The sequence below is a fragment of the Pezoporus occidentalis genome, unplaced genomic scaffold (genome assembly GCF_034315485.1).
Source record: "Pezoporus occidentalis ecotype Australia unplaced genomic scaffold, CSIRO_AGI_Poc_V1 ctg72, whole genome shotgun sequence".
NCBI lineage: Eukaryota > Metazoa > Chordata > Aves > Psittaciformes > Psittacidae > Pezoporus > Pezoporus occidentalis.
This window is the reverse complement of record NW_026916072.1, coordinates 883,211-902,082: the sequence shown is the minus strand read 5'-3', so window position 1 is coordinate 902,082 and position 18,872 is coordinate 883,211. Positions and strand designations below refer to the sequence as shown.

The window sequence follows — 18,872 nt, the reverse complement described above, 5'->3', positions numbered from 1 at the left end:
CACGCAGGATTCTATTTCTGGCTCCATCAATTCGTGCCAGGTTTTTCAGAACCTCACTGCCTATAGTTTCAAACAAACAGAAAAAAGCTTATTGTTTCTGGGTAAAAAAGAAAATTAGTGACTGAGGACTGATACCTGTACCTAACATAAATATACTGTTATTATAGAATTGTCTCGTGATTCAGGATGTTTGATCCGTTTTCTTAAATAGCATTTTATACAAGTAACAGCAAAAAACAGCACATCCGCTCATTATTTTCACCCACTGCCACATTAACTGGCGGTGAACAAGTTTCTGCTGACCCTGTCTTAAGCTTCTTAGTGCACAAGTCCGATCATGACTTGCTGCTTCCTCCTTGAGCCCCACCAACTAACTGGTATTTGCTTTTTGACAACTATTTTCTAAGCTGGTCTCATTAGCACTGAAACAAGGAAAAATGTCTTCAAGTCTGATTAAACCTAAAGCATAACTGGCATTAATTTGGACTGTACTTCAGAAAAAGTAGCTACTGCTGCTGGACACCAGGTATCTGACACAGCTTGGGTTTTCTATTTGGACTTTCTAGCTTCCTATTTGGAATGTATTATGGATCTGATTTTGCATGGAAGATCATTCTAGGAGGCCATCTGTCATACACTAATTCCTCTGCTGGATAAGTACTTTAGTTAAAGTACATGCAGGATTAAAGTTTTATTATTCAGTAAACTGAAGACATATTATAAATGTATCTGTGTGTGTGTGTGAAATAAATATCAGGAGTTAAAGCAGTATTGTTTATGTGAGCATCTCTTCCACGGAATAAAACATAATGAACTACTTTAAAACTGCCTATTCAGTTGCAGTCCAAATTCCACTACCACATTCTGCTCCACCATATACCATAGGAAATCACACAGATGTACCCACAGAGACAATACACACGCCAATGTGGCAAAAGTATCAGGGAAGTTTTGACATTGTACAATTAGGTAGGTTAACAGTTAGCTATCAGAGTATGTTAGATCACAAATACACTCATATCTGTGTCTATTTAATAAAGTATTGATTAAAACTTACACACAAAGGTCTCCACGTGTGTGCACAAGTCGCCACACTTCGGGCAGCGCAGCTGGTTCCCTCCTTTCCCAGAGTTTCCAGAGCTGGACTTTTTACCACTGCCCTCACTGACAGACTTCTGAAACAGATTTCCAGACAATTAGCCCCCCTGACAGTGGAGCTGTTACATGAGGCAGTTACCAGCATGTTACAGAATCCAGTAATATGAATACTGCAATAGCTGGATGACAAAATAACTACTGCCAGCATTTGGTACTGTCTTTGAAAACCAAGAACACAATACAAACATTTTGAGTGTTCACACATCTGCATTTCCCAGGTACGCCAATTTTGGATCCCCATGGAAGAGGCATCCCATACCTTGACTGGTACTAGAATAGTAACAAGCTCAACTGTGTCAAGAATGTTTTAATAGTATATTTCAATGCAACTTATTCTAACCCCAGAGAAGAAAATAAATCATACTTAAGAGCAATTTCATTATCACAACTGTGTTGACTCTAAGGGTTTCTGAAGCCACAACTCCTCTCGTGTCCTTGACAGCTGTAGCTACCCTGGCAGATATAGAACAAGCCTCTCAAATTGCTTGGAAATATTTTATTTTTCACTTCTAAAGCAGAGTTTCCTGCCAGAGCCCTACTTGTCTTTCTCTGTGTTACCCTACCTAGTGGTGTTGAAGGTTAACATTGTTTAAATCTATATCCATTGAATGCCTTCATAATTTGATAAATAATAAAAGCCATTGTATTTTAAGAAACTGTAAACATCTCTCTTCCCTCTTCTAAGGCAGTTCCCCATTTTCTTAAGCCTTGCTTGCCTACTCATTTCTCCTTGTAACTCTTCCCCCCCAAAAAAAGACTATTAAACTTTATCTTCCTCCTTCATAGGTTACAATACTTTAATCTGAAGCTTCAGGACACACCTGTGTCATCTGGACAGCTCCTGAGATGTGCCACACTAAGGCAAAGTTATTTCCTGTGAACTTCCAAAATCTTCTTTGCTGACTAAAGAGCAGTTTTATTCTCAGGTAATCATTTATCTGAAGAAGCTGTTCATTAACTAATCATAAAGAAAGACTAGAATAAAGCTAGAATAAAACTTGCCTTGCTTTGTATAACTACCAAATCAGTGCTGAAAACAACATCTTCCAATGTACTCACTTTGAAAAGCCTACTTGGGAATAGCAGGCTTTTGAAGGAAAATAATTCTGATCTCTTTCCTGATATCCTGAAACCTGTTGTGGATTTCTAACATTCTACAAAGCTTTCAAGTGTCACTTTACACTAGGCAAAGAGATTTATAAAACTGGGAAGACCTTTAAGGGATGTTTATAAGGTTTGTCTGCTAAAAAATTCACAATATCATTTATTTTCTCTTCACTGTCACTTGTAGCAATTTGAAGGATCAGAAATGTCAGGACTTAGGAAAAATTTCAAGAAGATTCTAATTGGAAGTAGGGAAAAAACCTACTCATTTTACATAAGCTACTGACCTACTCGTTTTATATAAGCTACTGAAAAACCTAATGAGCGGGGACTACCTTGTTTCCATCTCCAGAACCATCCTTGCTTGCACCATCTTTTGAAGCAAAGTACGCTGGTGTTTCTGAAAAGTTCCTAAGAGGGATTCGTCTCAGGGAACAAGTTTCAAAAGTCCCAAGTTTTCCTAAAACAGGGATGCGTGAACGGCCACAAGTGATACCTGAAATAAAAGGAAAACATGAAAATTAAACATGAAAAATCCCCCAGTTCTAATCCCAATACCACCAAACCTCAGAATTTATTTACATTAAAAGGAGCACAAAGGTTTCAGCAACAGCACTGAACTCTCAACATCCAAATTTCAGTTACTCAGTACAAACTCTCTTCACCACCTTTAGAAGCTGTTCATCTGATGTTTGGCCTGGATTGTCCCAAAATGACTCCAAATTAATTCCATTTTCTCTGTCAGACAATTGACAGCCCCACTGTCTCATGAAATAGGGAACATCCCAGTTATGAAACTGATCCTCAGAGTGATAAACACAACCAACGACCAGCAATTAACGTGAAATAATTCAACCACTGAAATACAAAGAGACCCCTTTGAAGTGTCTCCTTATTACACAAAAGTTACCAGTGAAGTATCTCAGCCTCATGGACTGCACATCTGGATTTGGCTTTCACTTGTGAACTCTACTAAAAACCAGTTTCCAAGAGTCTGAGGTACCACTTGACAACACAAAGCTGTCCTGAGGAAAACTGAAAGGCAGCATCATATTTGGCACACGCTGACAGACCGGCACAAGTAAATTCAGCATAATCTTGACTTTGTTGGGACAGCTTCTTGCCAACATGAACAACAAACTCTTTGAGCAACTAAACAGCCTCTTCCTCCTCTTGCAACAGCGGGTAGGATTACATTTCATGACTAGGTATGATGTGAATCAACATATGTCATGCTCCAGATTTCAACATCTCTCATGATCCTGATAAACAAGAGCCTGGAACCCACCTCTCCTATTTAAAGTGGCAAATTTCTCCCTTGCTCTCTAGTTTTGACAAGAGCTTTGTGACTTGCTGACTGAAGAGCTGTACAGTAACAATGAAAATTGTAAACCTGCTGATAATACATGAATTTTCTGTTAGAGAGATGAGAGAGTCCTACAGAAAACTCCAAAACCTCTTCTAAACCAAGAATAAAACCACTAAGAATGGCAAGAGTAGTGCAGTTCATTTGCTTTGGAAGAGGTTAACAATGAAAACTAAGAGCTGGAATTTCAGTTGAAAGAGGACATTTAAGAACATTCACCTGGCTACTGTAACAGGAAAAGTAAAGAAGAAAAGCATTACGGATGAGTGTAAATTTGCAAGGAAAACTCACACAGGCTTCTGCAAAGTCACAACCAAGAGGACCGTGTCAAATGAGATTTGGCGTTGGTTTATTAACCTACATGCAGCTTAAGATTCCTCAAAGATGATTTGCATTTATTTTAAACATGACTAAAAAAGGAATCTTTGGAAAATCTGTACTAGCATTGCTTTTGTCTGTAAACATGAGGGAGGAATAACAATCATTGTGCTTTCCAATCCTGCATTCCTCTGCTCAGTGCCACTGCAGCACAGCAAAGCACTTTAGATTTCGTAGGATAAGCTATGAAAATATCATAGTAAACTTAAAAATACTGGCTTCCTTTCACATACAGTTGTGTTCTTTCAACTGAATCCGCAGACTGCGTGTGCCAAGCGCACTTGTCAGTTGAGAATAAGCTGTGGTGTATGTTTACAATGCGATAGCTGTTCTGCATAAATTGCTTCTCTTGGGGCCTCATAGATGGTTCCTTTATTGAGATTTGGTTTACCACTTCTAAAGGGAACTGAGAAAAGACCCCTTAAATAGAAAAACCAAAATACTTCACCTCCCCTGAACAAAACCCCATGTCATACGGCTTTGCTGCAATACAGGGAGATTCAGGCTGAAAGGATGAAGCACTAACACAGAAACTCAAACATTTTACCACTAAGCACTCCACGTGGACTAACAATCACTGACTTTAATTCAGAGAGCACCGTTGATACAGAAAATGCACTGAAAAACTGTACTGGATGGACTGCAAAACTGCAGTGAGTTGTGAGTGCCACCTTACTGCCTGCGCCCCTCTATTGATCAGAAACACTGCAGCTGTGGGACTTCACCTCCAGCCTTTGACAGGACGCTGGCAGCAAACCCAGGCCAGGCAGCAGTGTTATACCCACACTGCAAGGCTCTTGTTGGTGCTAAATTCACTTCACTCTCACAGTTTAGCTTTCTGGGAACATTAAACTCACTCTTCTTTGGGTGCTGAACTCTAAAGGGTGGAGATAGGCTAAACAAGGGAAAAAGAAATCATGTTATTGCTACATCAGCTTATGGCTAAACACGAAAACCCCATCCCTGTGCTTATCACAAGGTCTGAGTGGTATTTTCTTGACAAAATCTCATTGTACAATTAAAAAATGAAGCACTAGGGAAGTTATCACAGCGACTTTAAGCATAAATAAGCCCAGAGGCAGACTTCTCAGAGGAAATTAACATTCCAGCCCAACACCTGGCAACTTCCACTGAATGATCCAGACACTGATAAACGTTCAGCTATGCCACAGCTGACACTAGCACAGCAGTATGTGCTCACACACACCACAGGCAGTCTCAGGTGGTTGTTTGAAACAGTAAACTTAAAGGACATTTAAATGTTGTTGTAGCAGTGGCACCTATCCAAGGTGTTTGGATTAGTGTGTTAAGAAATGGGAGGCTCCTTTGCACCTTATTAACCTTTAACTGATACTGAGGAAATAAATACTGACTTTTAGGCCAAGCTTCAAGTACCTTAGAAGAATCTATTGCCCAAGGAAGCGACAGGAAGTCTGTGACAAAGCTCTCTCTCGCAAGCCACTTCATCAACCTGACTGATCCATGCACTCTGAATACTCTCAAGCTTGTACCAACCAGCAACAGCAAAGTACCTAGCAGAACACATAATGTTACAACAAAAATGCACCAAAATAAGAATATTTTTTTAAGACTTTCATGGAAAGCTGATACATAAATAATCTTATTCCTCTGTATCTGTTTTAGTTTCCTTTGTTCTTTCACATCACTTTTAAATCTTAAGTTTTAGCAAGAAAAAAAAACAAACTTAAAGAATATACAGTTCTGAAGTGAATTCAGAATGTTACTTACTTTGAATTTTATTATTTCAATGGGTTTACGTGAGGCCAGGCAGCCTGGAGGTGAACTGACTGGTTCAAACCTTTCTGTACAGGTGATGTCACACATGTAAATGTGAACTCAACTGCAATGAGTTAACTCACCTCTTGAAGGCAATAAATCATCTCTGACTTGTCAGGCTACTGCTGAGGGTACAATTAGAATCTTGTGGCAACAGCAGAGACCTTCAGCACAATTCTGGGGTGGTCTGCCTTTCCCCAAGCAGCACAGGGCACGTCAACCCTCACTACCCACAAGAACACCATAAAAAGCACAAAAGCAGTAGAAAAGGAACAACCTTCTCCTGCTTCAGCTTCCAGTAAGTGTTTTGCTGAGTTTCACCCTTCCACCGAGTTGGAAATAACTACTATTTGCTATGTGAGCCCAAATCTTTGTAAGAAACATTTCAAGTTTAGGCTGCAAAAGACAGGCTTTTACTCAGCTAAGCACACTACTGGCACTGCAGGGTAACACACACTGTGCGACTGCTGCTGACAAGCATTTCTGTCGAAATAAGCTCTATTATTGCATTACATTTCCCAGAAGATGTTTCAACGGGGGGTGTTTTCCAGAACTTCACACTGTGGAACGCTGCCCTTCATCCTGACACGGCACCGGCCGTCCCCTCGCACCACCCGGGTGACAACAGCGAAAGATTAGCAGGAAAAGGAAAGAAACAAACACCAAACAGGCCGGGGCAGGCTCCACTGAAGCCTTTATCGCCGCGCTGCAGCACGGAGCTCCCCCGCCGGCCGCCGCCGGGCTCATTCCCCAGCAGCGCCTCCGGAGCGCGGCGCTCCCCGCTGACACCGCTCCGGTAGCGACTCTGCGGGCTCCGCAGCCCCCGGCAGCAGCGGTGTGAGGGGCGCGGAGCGCTGGCAGCCGGCGGGAACGGGGCTGCCCCTGAGCGGAGCGGAAGCCCCCACCCGCCCACCTCCGTGAGGCCCCGGGACGGAGGGCCCAGCCCCGCCGGCTGTAACGCCAGGCCGGGCCGCGGCGGGGGAGGACGGCGGTTACCTCTCCGCGCGGAAGGCAGCGTAGAGCCCAGCAGGCGGGCGGCGGCGGCGCAGCTGTGGCAGGGGTCTGTTTCTCACTTTCAGCTCCTAATTGTCACGTCCCACTTAATCGAAGCTAATTGATCCCACCTGCTCTTTACAGGAATGACTCAAGAGACCAGAACAGATCTGCTGCTCTCCTTAATTAACCGGAGCCGCCCTACAGCAAACACCATCAGGTCGTGCTGACAGCAGATAACACTACTGCTCGGCTGCACCGAGCGGGAAGATTAAATGTCATTTTTAAGGTATCTCTGCATAGAGGCATCAAGGGAGCTGAACTAACGCCTGTTAAGAGTGAGAGCCCGCCTTGAACACACGCCAGCTCATTGCAATCACTCGCATTTCTCATATATACATAACAAACCGGCGCTCTCTCCCGCTGGATGGCAGCGGCGCCTGCACTAAGCAGAGAGGCGGCACAGCGCAGAATAAAGCACCGCCGGAGCGCTCCGCACCTTTATTTCTATATTAAAACAACGCTGTGAGAAACCAGCCCCACGGACGCTCCGGCCAGCCAGGCGCGCCTCGGTAGCAATGGCGCCTGCCGGCGCTCCTCCCTGCCGTCACGTGTCCGGCGCGGGAGCAGCACCCGGAAGTGGCCACCGGCGGCGTGAGCCCCCGCTTAGGCGCGGCGGGGAGCGGGAGGAGAGCGGCGGCCACGGGCCCTGCCGAGCCGGTGAGGGCCGAGCGGCAAGAGGGGAAGGGGTGTCGCTGTGGGGGTAGGCCTGTCCTTCTTGCTTGGGCCTCGGACCAGAGAGGGGGGGGCTGGGGGGCACTGGGGGGCTATCGGGCTCTGAGCAGATTGAGGTGGGGAGTCTCTAAAGCTCCGGTACAACATCAGTCCTGCACAAGCCTGGGCCCCAGGGGCCGGGTGACTCTGAGGAGGTCTCAGGTAGGGGAGAAGGGGGATACCACAACCCCTGGGCTTGGAGCGGGGGGGAGGACTCGGGACTCTTCCCAGCAGGACACTCAAAGCTCTGCACTGCAGGTTCTTGTCATTGGGGGGCTCTAAAGGGAAGGGGCCGCCTCAGCCTGTGCCTGGGCTGGGAGTACCGAGTGGAGTTTGCCTCCCTTCTACCTGCAAAGATGGGTGAGCCCGCTGTGTCTGGGTACGAGACTGGGGTTGGTGGGCACCCTGGGGCTGGGTTAGCGGTGACAGCACTGAGGGAGTGGGGAAGGTGCTACTGCCATGTCCCAGTTAATCCATAGCTCTTCTTCCCCGTTGCCTGTGTTTGGTATTCATAGGGCGCCCGTAGCCCTGATGTTTCCCCTGCATGTCCTGGTGCTTGCCTGCAGCTCCTGCCAGCTCTCAGTGCTGCTGTTGCTGATTCAGGTCTCTTGGCCCAAAGGAGTGGGTGCTGCGTGGCCAGTGCACTGGGAGGGCAGCTGCACAGTGGCCCTGGCGCATACAGACACAGCACGGGGAGAGGAGCGAGTTCCCGCTCATGTAATCCACCCTGACAGGGGGTTAGTCTCTAGTGGCACAATCAAAGTCTTTCTAAATCAATAACAAATGGAACATGTCACAGTGTAGTGGGGATAACTCCCAAGGAGAATGTTATGAAGTGCTGTCAATGCATCCATCAGTGATTCTTCCTTTAGAGGAATTGTTTTTAAGAGGTTAGAGTTCTTCAAATTGCTTGGTTTTATTGCACATGAAACTTGGGTCTTTAGAGGCTGCATTATGAACAGCATCAGGGTATTTCTGATTTGAGTTGCCTTCAGTGGCTGATTCCCTGTTTTGAGTTCATGGTTCAGCTTTTCTGTGACTGGAAAAGCTCATGGCTGTTGTTGGCATGAATATTTATTTTGTGGCAAACTTAATGCTGTGTTTCTGTGCCAAGGGAAAATAGAATCGGTAACAAGACGTCAACTTCAGCAAAAGTTCTATATAATCAATGAAAAAACTGTTTCCTCTTGCTATAAAAGAGGGGCAGTCCTCAAGAGTGGTGATCACAGATGTACCTGGACAAGAATCAGCCAATGGTTTGCTTCCATGAGCAGTAAGAGGCGAGATGGGAAGCTCAGAATCTATGTTGCAGGTGGCCTCTTGGTGTGGTGTGAGCATAGCCTGAGAGGATGAAGTCCATCTGCATCACGCTTTTCCTTACCTAGTCTGGTGATAGGCAGCTTCCAACTCATTCCAATTGAAATGCCAGCCTGCAAGGGTTAGCTTAACAGTGCTGAAAGACTGAGGTGGTGGAAAAAGAGAGGCAGTTGCAGCAGGAAGTTTGCCAACCCTTTATGGCAAACAGAATCACTAGCAGAAGGCCTCCCTTTCCTGTGCCTCTATATCCATGCAGTGCCTGGCAGAGTGAGGCCCTGCCTGTGACTTGTGTTTCTTGGCCCTGTTGCAATATAATGGTCAAAGAGAACATGTTGTCTTAAGGCATTTGCTGATAATTTATTTCTGCCCTTATTTTGTCTGAGCAGCTTTTTGAGAGCTACTTGAGGTGTAGTTATGGAAAGGAATTGGTCTGGACTGCACTTCCCTTTCTGTAATAACCGGCTGTCCCCCTTAGTCTGTAACATACGTTCGTGCCTTCTCTGCAGGTTGTTGGAATAGGTATTTTTTACCTCTGCTGTAATTTTACCTGCAGCCAGATTGGCAAAGAACAAAACAGTTGATAGAAGCACCAAAGCAAAGCTACACAAAAGTGAAACAAGGGTACCTCAAACCCTTGTGGGACATGAGAGGTGTTATCACGTGCTCTGTATGTGTTGTCTTGACATTTAGAAAGTGCTTTCACTTTAAAGTTCATGTTTTCTGTGCCTGGCAAAGGGCAAATGAAGGCTGAAGGATGAGGAAATAGTAAGTAACTGTTAACCCAATCAGCTGGTTGAGCCTGTGCACCAACAGCTTTTCTGCGGGGAGCAATGGAGTGATTCACAGAACATACCAAGGTCTTATTTTATGAAGAATTTGGAAACAAAACCTATTAATTTATACTTGGCAACTGTTAAGTAACAAGAGCAAAAGTTTCTTTGTTTTATTATGCCCAGTGCTGTGTGTGAAAGCATGAAAATAATCTCCTGAGGCAGTTGGCTTTCAGGGTAAAGCCATTGAGTCTGCAGGCTTGGGAACTGTTTGATACAGTCTCTTTTATAAATGGAAGCTAATGGCCCCTCACTGCCTTAAAAGAAGTTAAATCTAGAAGTGTTTATTACTAATTTATGGAGTATCATAAGACACTCATTAGGTCTGCTAGGACATTCTGACTTCAGAGTGAATTAGTGGCATTCCTGTGTGGACCCGTGTCTGAATCTATTTGTTCTGTATTAATTGTTGTGCTTCAAAGTTATCTTTCTTGGTAACTCCTGACCAGAGTCGGCTTCTGTGTGGTTAGAATTAAAGCTTCAGGGCTTGCTTGTAAGTTAAGCCTCAGATCAGATGGGACCCCCTTGGGTCAGTTACATTGAGATGGAAGAACATGGTCTGAATGCTTAGGCAGTGAGTTCATGAAATAACTTAATTCTGTTGTGTGAACTGCTGAGTTAGCTGTATAAATATTTATTAGACATAAATTTGGAGTGCTTCATAAATTAAAGCCAAGTCAAAAACATGTTTTAGGTTTTTAAGCCGCTTATATCCTGCAACACAGTTGTCCTCTACAGCTGTTACAAAAGCATCATCGCAATCAGGCTAGTACATTAAGGCAATCAGGTGGCTGCCTCTTGGGAGAATTACATGGTTTGGGATGAACACTGAAGATAAGTAAACTTGGTGTGGGTTAGAGGCAGTACAATCAGCTGATCAGAGCAAACTCACCCTGCACATGCTTTATGTACGTGGCACAGCTTTTGAGTGCTGCCTCTGTTAAAGCTGTTGGATCAATTTATTGATTTCTAACTTTGTCTCTCTCTTTCAGGCTGACCTAATCTGAGCATTTCCTAAACATCATGGGAGAGATTAAGGTCTCTCCCGACTACAACTGGTTCAGAAGCACAGTTCCCCTTAAAAAGGTGTGTACAGCTGCCATGGTCTTGTGGTGAAATGTCTCCTCTTGCTGTGGTGGGTGAGACTGGTTAATGCAGAACAGCTGGGGCTGTGCTGGTGACCTGGTTTATCTCCTGAAGTGTTGTCCCACGTGTCATGTAAGTGCATGAAAGCATGCCCTACACTTCCACATGCTTCTGGGAGGTCGGTTCTGCATGTGGTGGTGGGGAGCAGAGGCTCACACTTGTAAGCCACAGCAGCAGTACCCAGCATCCTGATTCCAGCTATGCCTAAGGAGGAGACTCTGAGGAACTGGGGTGTGCTGGGGATGACATGCAGGGCCTCTCATGGAGCACCAGGGCAGGGCAGCTGACCCAGCCACCACAGCCAGGCTGCCAGAGCCACCTCTGCTCTTCCTGCACATCGTTCCTGGGAGTGGGGATGCGCCTGAGCCATGGTGGAAAATACCATGTGGTTTCTTCCGCTGCGTGTCCTTTAGATGTATTCTGCTTAATCACACTTTCCAACCACTTTCTCCTCTCACTTGGATTTCTTCACTCCCTTTCACTTAACCACAGGAGAGTGTTTGAGGTGAGCAGTGCTCCACCTTCTGCTCTCTATGTGCTGAATGGCAGAGGGCATGGAGTGCAGCGCTAATATGTAGCTCCTGCCCTGGACTAACTCTTGCACATACCTGTTGCAGATAAGGCTTCTGGGAGCTGCCGTTACAGACTAAGGAGCCCAGAATCCTGCCACACTGAAGGACAGTCTTACCTTTACACACCAACCTGCTGATCCTGCCAGCACAGTCATTGAGAGTCAGTGACCTGTGAGCTTGGGGGTGTTCTATAGTTTGTTTTTGGGCTAAGACGACCTCCAGCTGGTTCAGTTTCCTAATCTGGATGGCTGTGTGGGCTGTGAGAACATGAGGATGGTGCTGGCAGCAGCGGCAAGAGCAGCACTGCCTGTTTCAACAGCAGGTTGGTTGCAGTTGGGCCACACAAAAGGGACTGTGTCCCAAACCTAAGGAACAATCCTTACATGTGCTCAGCATTATTTCCACTGAGTGGTTGTGTAGCTTTCTCTAAGAAACTACCTTTATGGAAGGGCTGTAGGATCTTCTGTTGAGGGTTTCTCATTCATTTTTGCCAGTTTGTGTTTTCTGTAAGTGAGAAAGATGCATTGCTGTGATTGTGCATGCTCTGTAGCCTCTGGCTGTCCAGCTTCTTTCTGTTTCTGCCCAGTTCCAGATGTCCTGTGTCTGTTTGTGCCATGCTGTCCCCTTCAGGCAATGGGTCAGCAAACCCAGGGGATGGTATTCCATTGGAAAGGCATGTGGTTGCTCTGAGGCACTGCTTTCTGGGGTGCTCTCTGGTAAATGAAAGGTGCTGGAGGTTGTGGTTACATCAGGACATGCTCCTGCTGCCATGGGGACTGTGACACCGCAGCTCACTGCCAGGGGCTGCTGCCTTCAGCTGCTGCTAGGGTTTCATAAATGGGGACATGAGTAAACTGAAGCTGCTGCTGACCTTCAGATGGGAATACCCTATCCTCCCGAGTGGTTCAGTCTAATGATGGCACAGTGATGCATGCGGGTATGAAGAAGATGGAAATAATCAAAGTAGTCCTGGTTTTTGGAGAGAGAAGGGGAAGCAAAGCACACCTCAAAGATGTAATTGATCTCTAAAGCAGTCTTTAGGAATATTTATTCCCCCTCCCGCCCTGAAATACAGGCAAAGCATGTGCAGAGCAGAGGAAGGGATGACTATCATTATTGCTGATAAGCTCGTGTTACTGCTGTCAGATGAACTTAAGGAAGCAAAGCTGGAGCAGATTGTTTGAGAACAGGCTGAGATGTTCCTCCTGACAGGAGCAGGAAATGCACAGCTCCATCACCCTTCCGGCTTTTCTCAGATACAGGAAGTGCAGCACAGAAAATAACAGTTTTAATCCGAGTTTTTAGCTTTGCCTTTGAGCCACTATTTGCATACACTGCTCCTGTCTTAGATAAGCCCTTCAGCAAGGGACACTGGCCCTGCTAAGCTCAAGCAGGAAGTTCTGCCCCTTGTTCTGATGCAGAGCAGATTTTACCCTTTATGTAAACTGTAGGTGATGCTGGCTTATCAACCAAAACCAGAAAGCTGTAACCTCCCAGCTCAGCAGTTACCCATGCTGCTGTCTGCCTGCATAGTGCTTGGCCTGGCTTGGGATCTGGAGTGAAACCACATGGTATGTGGCCAGAAATCAAATCAAACCATTGTTGAAACCCATTGATTCATTGTCTGGATTTGAGGAAAGAAACATCTCTGAGCCTCAGCTCTCTGGACTCTCTGAACTAACTTTGGGTTTGTGATTCCAAGGAGTATTCCTAAAGGTAAATGTTGCAGTAGCCACCAACGGCTGCCCAGATCCAACATTACTGGTGGATTGACAGCTGGAGCTCTGGACTTGTGTGCAAAGGGCTGTTTTGGGGGTGGAAGGGCTTTTGTACAGTGTTTGTTTTTGAATGGTCTGGAAGCTGTGCTGTGCAATCCTGCTTTTTTCCATAGAGACTTTACAAAACAGTATCATGTGATGTCTCACATGCTCCCAGAGCCTGAAATACCGGCTTCTGTACAAGCAGATTGTTAGTCAAGCAAATCAGCTTTGTGATATGCTGCTCCCTGATTCCCTGAGAAGCTTAACTGCTGGGATGGAAAAGCAAATTGTGCTTGTGTGTTACTGTTCAAAAAGCTGTAAAATCTTGATGCAGAGGAGGTGAATTCCCACTGTGTGACACAGGCTTTCCCCAGAGGTTTGTGCTTGGTGGTCTGGTTTGAGCTGCACATTTTGGCTGGGTTCTGGGATGTTGAAAGAGCATCCTAAGTAAACAAAACAGTTTGCTGATGGAACAGGCCCTGTAAAAACAAGTCAGGCTCCAGCACTGCTGGAAAAGGAGACTTTTACCTCATTCTGGTACTTGTAAGGATACTAATTGTGCCTGAGATGGGCACTGTGTGAGGAGCTATCCGTTAAGCTTGCATGTGAATACTCTGCCTCAGCCAGCCATGTGTCCTGAGCACTCCAGATGCTCCCAAGGTACTGCCAGATGATGGAAGCATTTTTCTTCCCAGGTCAGCTTTGCAGTGCTGCTTTGGGAGCTGTGTGCATCTTGGTATCTGGCAGCCAGCTGTAGCTGCTTCAGATCAATAACTTGTGGTGTTACTGCTTAATTCAGTAGGCTTGGGTATCCAGACCTGTAATGTCCAGTGAATGCAAACATCAATGTTTGCCTAAAAAGCTGCCCCCAAGGCAGTGCTGGCTCTGCCATGACTGTTGCTCTCCTGGGCTGTGGCACAGTGGCTCCTTTCCCGTTCCTTTCCCAAGGCACCGTGTTCATTATCCAGCTGATGTCAAGACACACATTTAGTCTGGCAGTGCTTGGCCACAGTTCTGCTCCAGCTGTATCTGCACAAACCTTATTGTGCCAGTTAGTAAAAAGCCTTGGAGAAGAAAGCTGGAAGAACAAAAGATGGTCTTGTTCAAAGGGGTCTTGAGGCTTACAACATTTACTGGATGGCACAGATTTTGCAGAAGCAATTCTGGAAGCTGGCTGAAGAGCCTCATGTCTCTGGTGCGTTTCTTCTCCCCTCCACATACCTCTCTCTTTCCAGATAATAGTAGACGATGACGACAGCAAAGTCTGGTCGCTGTATGATGCGGGGCCTCGGAGCATTCGCTGCCCGCTCATATTCCTCCCTCCTGTAAGTGGAACTGCAGATGTGTTTTTCCAGCAGATTTTGGCACTGACTGGATGGGGCTACAGAGTTATCGCTGTGAGTATTCCCAGTGCTGTGTCGAAGTGAATGTACTTGTGCTGAGAGCTGGATAATGAAGGCAAACTTAGTTTTGATTAAGGGAATCTACAAAGAACACGATGCTTAGTTGCACTCCAGAGTGTGCAGCAGACCCAGGCTGAAATCTTCTGATGTCCACATCAGCGTTTACCCAAAGCCTTGTGCATACATGTTATTAACTTCAGTGTATTTTTCCCTTGTGTGCCCTGGACACCAGTCATCTTTGCCTCCAGCTGGATCTTTGTTAGCCACGAGGCAAAGACGTGGGTTAGTTCAGGGTTTCCATGTTTTCCTTGGGGATGGTGGTTCTTGGCCAGCTTGCTAAGTCACTCCTTGAAATCCCAACAGCTCTTTGTGGCTTGTCAGCTCCTGAGCAGGACTGAGATGATTGATTTGAACAACAGTATTTCTGCTAAACAGCTTCAGGAGCACTCTAACAGCAGTTCACAGTTTCTGTGCCTGCCAACTTCCCATGCCACAAAAGCACTGAAGAATCATTCCAGCGTCTCCTCACTGATTACAGAATGAAGCAATGCTGCACTTCCCCCAACAAAGTTGCTCTGTGGTACCTTGTCATGTATTGTAGTGCAAGCAGAGGGAGGTGTTCACATCCGTGGGCTGGAGGGACCTTGCTGAAAAGCTTGAGCCTCATGCTACAGGCAAGGCAGGTTGCTATCATGAAACCCTTAATGTGAGATTTGGTGTAGCTTTCGAGGAGACAGCTGACAGGTACTGATCCGAGATGGCTTTTTCTAACTGTGTCTTACTTCAGTTGCAGTATCCAGTGTACTGGGATCACTTGGAGTTCTGTGATGGGTTCAGAAAACTGCTAGACCACCTTCAGCTGGATAAAGTGAGTGCTCAGGGGTAGGGAAATGGATGTGGTGTTGCAATAAAAAGCTAACGTTTGAGAGTCTCATTTAAGAGCAGGCGTATAACATGTGACACAAAAACGTAGCCTAGAAATAAGAAGGCTGTGCTGGAATTTTACATTTGGAACTAGTTTATTTTTGAAGGTGAGTACCCTTGAAAATTGTTGTACTTGGCCTAAATTCAGCTGCTGTTCTAGGCCTGTTAAGTTGAATTGGGTAACTTTAGGTTTCCATGTGATCCTGTGGAAGTTACCCTTCCAAGCTCATGTGGTGCAGGATACCACAACAAAGTGTCTTGGATTGGGGAACAGCTATTGAAGCTGAAGTGAAATGTGCCTTTTTGTTTTTTGTTAAGCTTGATGAGCACACAGACATTGGGCCTGTGGTCTGGAAACGTTTCCTTCTTTCAATCTTGATCACATTTATGTCATGCGTAGACCCAGAAGTTGAATAGAAGAGGGATTCTTTAACAAAATGGTTCATGAGGACTGGGTAAAACTACAGTGGCTTATTTTTTGCAATGAAACCTTGTGCTTAGCAGTCACGTATTTTCACGAGTGATCTGTTTGATTTTGGTTCTTTTCCTTGCACCAGGTTCACCTTTTTGGAGCATCTCTGGGAGGCTTTTTGGCTCAAAAGTTTGCTGAATACACACACAAATCTCCCAGAGTTCAGTCTCTGATCTTGTGTAATTCCTTTAGCGACACTTCTATCTTCAATCAGACCTGGACAGCAAACAGGTAAGCAAGGCTGAGACAAGCAGTCATTCATGGCATTAACCTGTCTGTGATGAAGCATCCTGCTGCTCTGGCTGGACATGTGTCTAACCTGTCTCCAGCCTGGTGAGGGAGGTGTGGGATGGAGTACTTGTGAGTTTTGAAGTCACAGCATAAGGAGAATGGAAGTGTTCACAACTGGGAGTGTGGAATCTGACAGACCAGTCATTCGGTGATCATCTGTAGATGTGTGGTCAGATTTAACAACTGCCTCTTTTCTAGCAAAACCACTTAGAGTGAGGAAAGTGTTATTCACCATGTTTAAAATACACTTTTGTGATGGAAGACCAACAGCTTCCCAGAGCAGTTCAAGCACCTCACTGCCAGGTTTTCCCTCTCCATGTTCTTGAAGCTTCTTCAGGATTTCATTTGAAGTTTAAGCACAAAGTCTATGCCAGGAAAGGGAGGACTGACAACAAAACATGTCACCGTTGGGGTCCTCAGTGCTTGAAGGCTGTGACATCCTGTTTCTGTTTCAGCTTTTGGCTAATGCCTGCTTTTATGCTGAAAAAAATTGTCCTTGGGAATTTTGCATCTGGTCCTCTGGATCCTGAGATGGCTGATGGGATCGACTTCATGGTGGACAGGGTAGGTACCTGTGTACTCTCATGCTATGATGTCCATCTCAGTAGAAGATTTGCTTAGCAGGAGGTTGTGGATATTTCTGCTGCTTCCTTCATTTACTTACCCAGAAGGGAGGAGGAAGGGATGGATTTTGGGCAGTTGATGACTGTCACAGCCCCAGCACTTCACCTGATGCTGCAACCATCTGCCTTTATGGTTCTGTTTATGGAGATCAAAAGAGAGGAAGTTAAACTGAGGTGGCAGAGGAGGAGGTGCTGGGCTATGTCTATAGGCCATGCTCTGGAGGCAGGAGCAACTAATGGAACACACTTTAAGCATGTCCCATGCAGAGTAACACTAAGTTGGAGCTATGATATTTAACTGTTTCCCTGTAAAACTAACTTCTCTTTGGCTCTGTTGTTAATACTGCATTAACTTCCTGTAGTGAAATACGGTGTTAATCAGTGTTTCTCTCTATTGCAAGCTGGAGAGCCTAGGCCAGAGCGAGCTCGCCTCAAGACTTACCCTCAACTGCCAGAACTCCTATGTAGAACCTCATAAAATTCGGGATATCCCTGTAACCATCATGGACGTAAGTTAATCTCAGTGTCATCCTTTTGTGTGTTTTTCTTAAACACTGTTTCCTGCCCTCCAGGTGGGGTCTGGACATTCTCTTAGCAACTTAGTAAGTACTGGCAGCACATACCTTCATATTTAGTCAAGTGTTTTACTGACTGGGCAACACCAGGACTCTTCTTTGTCAACTTACGAACTGTTCTGTGCCATAACACAACCATATGTTCATATATCACAGCATTTGCTTTCTGATGTGTTCCCTTTGTTTTCTGTTTCATTAATGCTGTTCCAGAGAGAAGCTGAGAATTGCTTCCAGGAGCAGCATATATCCAGTCTGACTTGATAATCAAACTGGGATTCAGACCTAACTGCTGTGACTTGTTGTGCAGGTGTTTGACCAAAGTGCGCTTTCGACTGAAGCAAAAGAGGAAATGTATAAACTTTATCCTAATGCCAGAAGAGCTCATCTCAAAACAGGAGGCAACTTCCCCTATCTCTGCAGGAGTGCTGAGGTCAACCTGTATATTCAAGTGAGTGTCTGCATTCAAACCAGATCTGCTGCTGTGCACAGCAATAGGAAATGTCTTTTCTGTCCTGGTTTTTCCCCCTTGGCTTGCCTGAGCTCTGCTCCCAGATTGCTGACATAGAATGCAGGGATGGAAGTAGTCACATTCATGGGGGACTGACTTTGGGGGTTCACCTCTTGCCCATTTTCTCTGTCCTCTTGTACTCAAAAGCCTTCATCCTCACAATAATTACTCAGGAGAAATGTTTCTTTTTTACCAAAACCTTGTGCTTCTACACTTGTTTCAGCATTACTTTGTGTTCAACAGATCCATTTGCTGCAGTTCCATGGTACCCGATACGCAGCCATCGATCCCTCCATGGTCAGCGCAGAAGAGCTGGAAGTCCAGAAGATGAGCCTTCACTCCAGCAATGAACAAGAGCAATAGGTCTTGGAGCACTGGTGAAAATGAGGAAATGATTCCGTGGTCTTCCTGTGTATGAGCAACTGTTCCTACTCTGCCCTTTCCCTTGCGTTAGCCGATTATCACTGTGTGACTCCAGCAGGATCAGTCAGTGATCTGCCTGTGGACAGTAACCTCCAGCAGTACAATAGGATAAAGCTGTTTAACTTTTAGTCTTTGAATTGAAGGAAGCATCTTTGAAGACTACAGTTTTAAAAACAAAAGACACTTTTTGCTACCAAAGTCCTCACTATCATGTTCTTCAGCAGAACAGCATTTCTTTTTATACTCTTCACTCAGCTGTATATATTGCCACATGCAAATTGTGTACTTAGAAGCCACCATATATTTTTGCTGAATATTTGGTTTAAGTGACAAGGTTGCCATCACTTATTTGCCTCATGTTGTGTTGTAAGTTAGTTTGTTTCTATTGGAAATAAAGCACTTGAATTTTTAACTTTCTTGCTGTTTAAAAGATGGTTTTCAATAAAACTTCACTTTCA

At 45.2% G+C, this 18,872-nt stretch overlaps 2 protein-coding genes across 2 annotated transcripts in view; one reads left to right on the top strand and one right to left on the bottom strand.

Annotated features, from left to right (window-relative positions):
- Positions 1-8,982, bottom strand: part of CLPX (caseinolytic mitochondrial matrix peptidase chaperone subunit X) — a 23,949-nt gene extending 14,967 nt beyond the window's left edge. The window contains exons 1-4 of the mRNA XM_062642624.1: positions 8,952-8,982; positions 6,800-6,865; positions 2,598-2,758; positions 1,058-1,175 (exon numbers count right to left, since the gene is read on the bottom strand). Coding sequence (XP_062498608.1) covers positions 1,058-1,175; positions 2,598-2,758; positions 6,800-6,865; positions 8,952-8,982 — 376 coding nt within the window. The remainder of the gene's footprint in view (positions 1-1,057; positions 1,176-2,597; positions 2,759-6,799; positions 6,866-8,951) is intronic.
- On the top strand, positions 7,368-18,872 carry SPG21 (SPG21 abhydrolase domain containing, maspardin). Its single transcript, XM_062642601.1, has 9 exons — positions 7,368-7,516; positions 10,710-10,803; positions 14,431-14,592; positions 15,386-15,466; positions 16,080-16,225; positions 16,741-16,849; positions 17,310-17,417; positions 17,791-17,931; positions 18,235-18,872. The coding sequence occupies exons 2-9, from the start codon at positions 10,741-10,743 to the stop codon at positions 18,352-18,354; spliced, it is 930 nt and encodes a 309-aa protein (XP_062498585.1). The 5' UTR covers positions 7,368-7,516; positions 10,710-10,740; the 3' UTR covers positions 18,355-18,872.

Bases quoted from the DNA above. Each gene is read 5' to 3' on its own strand.
- SPG21 (XM_062642601.1), top strand. From the start codon at position 10,741: ATGGGAGAGATTAAGGTCTCTCCCGACTACAACTGGTTCAGAAGCACA. The intron at 10,804-14,430 runs GTGTGTACAGCT...CTCTCTTTCCAG, and splicing joins GCACAGTTCCCCTTAAAAAG to ATAATAGTAGACGATGACGA. The intron at 17,932-18,234 runs GTGAGTGTCTGC...TGTGTTCAACAG, and splicing joins AGGTCAACCTGTATATTCAA to ATCCATTTGCTGCAGTTCCA.